We start from the raw sequence: 6,692 nt of genomic DNA, 5'->3' as shown, positions 1-6,692 counted from the left end.
GAAAATTCAAAATAAAATCAAAATAAAACCAATACAGAAAAAGAAGTAAAAATGTGCTTTAATCCACCTCTATAGCATTTATAGCAGTGCAATCATTTATCCTGATATAAAATGTTAGTAGTAGTAAGATAAGATAAAATAAATCTTTAATCATCCCACGATGGGGAAATATGCATATTACAGCAGCTAAAGTACAGAGAAGCAGGATGTCATAAAATAAAATTACATAGAAAACACTATATATAGAAAAATATATATCAATGCACATATACATCAAAACACTATGCACAGATACCAAATAGCTATATAGCTGAGGGGTGGGGGAGGTGGCCAACGACTCAGAGTCAAATCTATTGAAAAGCAGATTCAGGTCGTTAGCCCACCCCCGGTCAGTGGCTCCTCCATTGTCCTTGAAGTGGCCACAGATGTTATTCATGTTTCTCCAGACTTTGTTTTGTTGGAGCTGTTCCTCCATCTTCCTCCTGGAGCTTTTATTTGCCTCTCCAGATCTTGTATCTAAGATCCTTTTGCGCTCTCCTCAGTTCCTCTTTGTCTCCAGATCTGAAGGCCCTCTACTTCTTCTCGTTCAGCAGGGCCTTCAGCTCTGGGGTCTGAAGGGAGGAGTGTAAATAAGCTGCACACTAGACATACCATAAATATAACAACTTTAAAACAAAATATAGCATCAAGTAGCATATCACAGCATTAATCTTCACAACAAGGTGAAGGTGTTGAAATAACACTGCACAGCAGAGAAACAACAAAATCACATGCCAATGATTTACTGGAAAAGAATGTGTGTTTTGGTCTGATGTTTTGTGTCTACAGGACCCAGATGAGGCCGTTAACAGGCGACAGTGAAGGGCTCAGAAGAAAGAACTGATAAGCGTGCTACACGTGCAAGGCAACATCTTGCATATTTCAATAACTGTGTAACTGTGTCTAAGTCTGTGTATAAAAGTTGAAATAAGATAGAGAGCCGGGTCAGACTTGTGTGAAGCTGCACCAACTGACTACATTAGGCAGCTCCAACAATTCTGAACCAGATTAATCTGTAAACTGTTTGAAATGGCTTTATTAAATTTAATAATTGGACTCCTTTTTCCGTTGTTTGGTGTCATTCCTGTTCGATAAACGAACACGCAGAAACCTAAAGGCTTTAAGATTTTCTCTTAAAATTGTAAATTCCTTCAGGTCACCCACGGTTTATTGTTGGAGAAGCACCGTACCTTCTTGGTTGGCACAGTGTTCTTCACACAGAAGTTCATGCAATCAGTGATGCAGTGGGTGAGGGTGTCAGTGTCCTCGCTGTGAGGCCTGCAGAGTTCCTGCCAGTCTGTACATTCAAAACAGTCTCTCAGGGCCTCACTGCAGTCCTCAGACCACAGAGTTATCACCTTCTTGGTGGGGGGTTTCCTCCTCACCATGGGGGTGTAGGTGGGGTGGAGAATGACCAGGTTGTGGTCTGAGTGGTCAAGATGGGGGGAGGGGTGATGAGCTGTATGACTGATCTTCTCACGGCCTCTGAGGCCCCGTTTACACAACAACAGAGTGAATACACTGTGTTTTGGAAACGGCTGACTCACACAATCGCACTATGGTTGTGACCGCCACAGTTTTCCACGCATGCGCACATTGATAAACAGTATCTGCAGATTCACGAGTGCTTCTTGTGCTTTTCTTGTGTTTTTGCCGTTTTGTAATTCAGTGTTGTGTGCAGCAGCGATCCATCCTCATCGTCAGTCCACACAAAACCGCTCACATTGGCCATTTTGTAAATAATGAACAATTTGCCGCGGTTCCTACTGTGTCTCTCCACGCATGCGTGTCTTGCGTAAACAAGCTTTCCAAAAAGAAAACATCGCCACTTGCTGGCCTGTCATGGGAACGACATCGTTTTCAGCGTTTCACGCGTCTCCGTGTGAACACAGATCGTTTCTGAAACGCTGCCGTGTAAACGGGGCCTAACAGTGGACTCATCTCTGTGCTCGTCCTGTTAGATCTCAGTGCAGCTTTTGATACTGCTGACTGTAACATTTTATTACAGAGATTAAAACACATTGTTGGTATTAAAAGAACTGCAGCGGTTTGAATCATATCTACCTGAAATATTCCAGTTTGTACATGTAAACAGGGAGTCTTCTTCATACACAAGAGCTAATCATGGAGTTCCATAACGTTCTAAGCTGAGACTCATTACTTTTTACATTATACATAATAGAAAACACGCCATACATTTTCATTGCTATGCAGATGATACCCAGCTTTATTGATCCATGAAGCTGGCTATAATCTGCTGTGCTATGATGCAGTCTGAATCCTGACTGAAACAAACCTTTCCTTTGCAAATTATCATTTAACTGTTTGAAAACGACTCTTTCTATTCATTTTTAAATGAAAGAAAGGTGACAAATCAGTTTATAATTGTCATGGTAACCAACTGGGCTGGGCCCACAAAGCAGACTTAAACAACTGATTGTGCAGAAAAAGCAGTTTATTTGCAATGAAAGTGAAAGGTGTGGTGACACGGAGTCTGGGCTGGTGTACAAGTGTGCCTGACAATTCAGGACAGTCTGTGAAACCTCTGTCAGGAGGGAGAAGGAGAAATAGTGCACACAAGTTTGAATGAGTCAGCTGGCTGATGATACCACATTATTGTTCACAGATATTACCCAAGTTCCTGTTGCTGTCCAGATAATTGTGTCATGGTCCTGGGCCGGTGGGCCAGTATTCTATGTTCTTGTTATATTGTTCTGTTTTATTATGGTTTCACTGTTTCTGTTCCCCTGTGTTCTGTTGTGCTGGTGTCAGTTATCCTTCTGTGTCAGTATTCCCAGGTGTTAAGCCGGTGTGTACTCTGTTAGGTTATTTCCTGTTTTATTTTGGTAGGTGTTTTGTCTTTGTGCTTTGGGTTTAGTTTTGCTTCCTGTGTTTCCCTCCCAGATGTTTCCCATTTGCCAGTTACCTGCTGTGTACATATTGTCGGTGTTTTCACTTTGTCCTCGTCGTGTCGTCAGTTAACTTTAGTTGTTAATCCTGTCGTGTGTTCTGTAGCTGTGTGCACTATGTCTATTTCCCGGTTTAGTTTAAGTTTATGTCATGTTGCCAAACCACATTATTAAAGCCTTGGATTTCAAGTAAGCTTCTTGCCTCCTGAGTCCTGCCTTTGGGTCCTCTGCCTTGCCTGCCACAGCCAACCTTGACAAATTGATCTGTTCTCTGCAGCTTCTGGACTCTGCTTAAAGCTGAAGAAATGTGAACTACTTCCTGTCAAAGACTGTGATGCTACTCATGTTCACAACATACCAATCAGAGCCAAAACCGCTTATCTTGGGATCAGCATGATGAAAAATCAGATAGATGTTCTGAAAACTTTCATCTGATTATTGATAAGATGAGGAAAAACTGTGAGCGATGTCTTCAAAGAGATTTATGGCTGAAAGGACGAATTCTGCTGTCAGAGGCAGAAGGATCGTCTCGTCTAACATATGCAGCTGTTCCTGTCTGTCCACAAACAGCTCTGTGATACTATTGATAAATTATTGTTTCATTTTATTTGGAAAAACGAGACACGTTATATTACAAACAGCTGTGATTATGAACACTTATGATTGTGCTTAAACTTTCTTGATTTTACTGCCCTTAACAAGACCTTTAAAATCAATTGGATTAAACAGTTTTTACATAACTCCACATCTACTTGGAACTTTAGACCTAAATATATTTTCTCTGCCATTGGAGGCCTTGAATATGAACTTTTATGTGATTATAAAATAGACAAACTTCCCCTAATCCTGTCAAATTTACATAAGCAAATGTTGTTGGTGTGGTCATGAATTTATAAACATAACTTCTCTCCACATAGATGCTTCATTTGGAACAATCAGCAGATAAGATACAAAAATAAATCATTATGTTTTAATGTGTGGTTTGATAATCAGATAATTTTAGTATCACAGTCACTAAATGAAAATGGAAATCTTCTAAATGATGCCGAGTGTCTTCAGACATTCCTGTTATCCTAAAAGGATTTGCTGATGTAATGGATGCTGTTCCCTCTGGTATCCTGACACTGTCACTCTACTGCCCCCTTCTGGTCAGAAGTAACCCGTTATGTTCAAATGAAGATTGATTTTTCTGGAGTTTGGAGCGATGTGCTGTTTGGTTTCCACAATGTCAAAAGTCACAAAAAAAAAAGAACTTTATGTTATAAATCTGATAATAATTTTGTTCTGCTCTAAACATGAACTCTGACCTTTGTGGTGTTTCAGGAGGAAAACTGCTTCAGTTATTCTCTCAGATTAGTTTCACATTTTCAGATCTGAGTGAGATCCTGGAATGAAGACAGAAGAAAAGACTTTGTTCAAACTTTGATTTATTAGAATAACCTTCAGTTTGTTCACACATTAAAAATTCAACACAATCAATGATCGAATTCCTCGTAATCATTAAAATCATGCTTATAGATTCTTGTTTCTGGATTCTGAAAGAAAATCTGCCAAACAGATAAATGTAAATGTAATTATAGATTTCTGTACAAATGTACAAAGTGATGAGAACAAAATCTGTGTGATAAAGGAAGGTCTGCTGATTTCTCTGTTAAGGCCCATGAAGAGGAAGAAAAACTGAGATACAGATTTAAACCCACAACCATATGAAAGACTTCAGTCTATTTCAGCTTAATGAACTTAGCAGAGTCTCCTTCATCGTTGTAAAACGCAAGTCCAGCATAGAGCGGCTGAGTGAATGTGGTCTGGACTCTGTAGAGGAGAGTTATGGGTCTATAGATGCTGTAGAAGGACAGAATACCTGCTCTGTGATCCAGGTACACTCCTACTCTGGAGGACCGAGGACCTGAGACAGGAGTTCGGACGTAGTTGTGCCAAAATGAAAATTCCTCGTCGTAATAATCTAATGTCCAAGACTTGTCATTATGTCCAAAACAACATTCATTCCCATTTCCTGCTCTGCTGATATTCTTGTATGCGACTGCTACATAAACTCCTCTTCCTCTCCACTCCACCTCCCAGTAACAACGTCCAGTCAGACTCTCTCTGCTCAGGACCTGTTCCCAATTAGTGAATCTGTCTGGATGATCAGAATAAAACCATTGTTGATTCCTTACTGTTACTTTTCTTCTCCCCTCTGATAACACCAGCCCATTGTTTGCTGTGTTTGGATCCAGTGTGATTTCACGTGAATATTTTAAGAATCCAGCTCTGGTCTTTGGCTCTGGCTCCACTTCAGTGACTGTCCGTGAGATGTTTGTCCGTTCCTCTCTCAGGATGTCCTGTAGTTTCTCTCTGAGCTCTGACACAGCTGCTGTCACATCCTCAAAGTGTCTCAGAGGACGGATATTGATGCTGGATGAGTGTGTAGACTCACTGAGTGCTGACAGTGAGGGGTAGTTGTGTAGAAACTGGATGTGATCCTCTGTGTGTGAGAGCTGCTTCAGCTCAGCGTCTTTCCTCTTCAGCTCAGTGATCTCCTGCTCCAGCTTCTCCTGAAGCTCTTTGACTCGACTCACTTCAGTTTCCAGCTGGGATCTGATCTGCTGCTTCACTGTTTTATGAGCAGACTGATTGATGGCCTCCACCTCCTGTTGAAGCAGCTTCACATCTTTCTCTCTGTCCTGGATTCTCTGCTGGATGTTTAGTCGACTCACCTCGAGCTCTCTCTGCCTCTCAGTCCTTTCTGCTGCAGCTGAGACTGTGTGGTGGCCTTTATGTTCATCCACAGAGCAGAGATAACAGATACTCTGCTGATCAGTACGGCAGAACATCTTCATCACCTCATCATGACGAGAGCAGATGTTCTCCTGCAGCTTCTTGGAGGGCTCCACCAGCTTGTGTTTCCTTAATGGAGGTGAATCATAATGAGGCTGAAGGTGTTCCTCACAGTAAGATGCCAGACAGACCAAACAGGACTTCACTGCCTTCATTTTTCTCCCAGTGCAGACATCACAGGCCACATCTTCAGGTCCAGCATAGCAGTGATCAGCAGGAGCAGCTTGGAGTCCAGTCTTCTTCAGCTCCTCCACTAAAACTGCTAACATGGTGTTTTTCACCAGGACAGGCCTCGGTGTGAAGGTCTGTCTGCACTGAGGGCAGCTGTAGATTCTCGTCTCCTCTACATCCCAGTAGCCTTTAATACAGTTCATGCAGTAGCTGTGTCCACAGGGAATAGTCACCGGATCCTTCAGTAGATCCAAACAGATCGAACAGCAGAATCTTGTTTGGTCCAGATGAACTCTTTTCGTCGCCATTTCTCCTCGTTAACTGTGGACACACTGAGAGCTTCACTCCTTCTTTGTTTCCTGTTTATCCGCTGATCTGCGTTTGAATGGCGCCTTCAGGTCACGAGATCAGTGAGGGGGAGGGCCCGGAGAGGCGCATGCGCAGAGGGAAGCATTCAGAGCAGGACGGTTTGTCTTAAAGAGGCAGTACGACCTCATTTAAACACGTGGACATAAAGTGTGCAAACAGCAGCTTTTAAAGTCATAAAATCAAAGTGATGCAAAACTAAAATTGTAGGTTTAGTAAAACTTTACTTTTATCCACCTGTGCAGCATTTCTAAGCAGCACAGAGAGGAAATAAAACTGTACTAAAAACAGCTTTAAACTATATAAACTGACAGTAGGTCATAATAAAATTGTAGGCAGTGATTTTTAAAGGTATTTGTTCATTTCTGT

At 41.7% G+C, this 6,692-nt stretch overlaps 1 protein-coding gene across 1 annotated transcript; it reads right to left on the bottom strand.

Annotated features, from left to right (window-relative positions):
• Window positions 1-4,669: 4,669 nt before the first annotated feature.
• Window positions 4,670-6,366, bottom strand: LOC115796260 (E3 ubiquitin/ISG15 ligase TRIM25-like). Its single transcript, XM_030752586.1, has 2 exons — window positions 5,437-6,366; window positions 4,670-4,758 (listed from the first exon to the last, which is right to left on the bottom strand). Exons 1-2 carry the CDS (start codon window positions 6,263-6,265, stop codon window positions 4,670-4,672), a joined length of 918 nt encoding a protein of 305 aa, XP_030608446.1. The 5' UTR covers window positions 6,266-6,366.
• Between the last annotated feature and the right edge of the window lie 326 nt (window positions 6,367-6,692).

This window comes from Archocentrus centrarchus, chromosome 17, assembly GCF_007364275.1.
Source record: "Archocentrus centrarchus isolate MPI-CPG fArcCen1 chromosome 17, fArcCen1, whole genome shotgun sequence".
NCBI classification, from domain to species: Eukaryota; Metazoa; Chordata; class Actinopteri; order Cichliformes; family Cichlidae; genus Archocentrus; species Archocentrus centrarchus.
The sequence above is the reverse complement of the archived record's forward strand: the minus strand, read 5'-3'. Positions and strand labels throughout refer to the sequence as shown.

Bases quoted from the DNA above. Each gene is read 5' to 3' on its own strand.
- LOC115796260 (XM_030752586.1), bottom strand. From the start codon at position 6,265: ATGGCGACGAAAAGAGTTCATCTGGACCAAACAAGATTCTGCTGTTCG. The intron at 4,759-5,436 runs CAGAGGATCACA...TCCTCTACAGAG, and splicing joins GCTGAAGCAGCTCTCACACA to TCCAGACCACATTCACTCAG.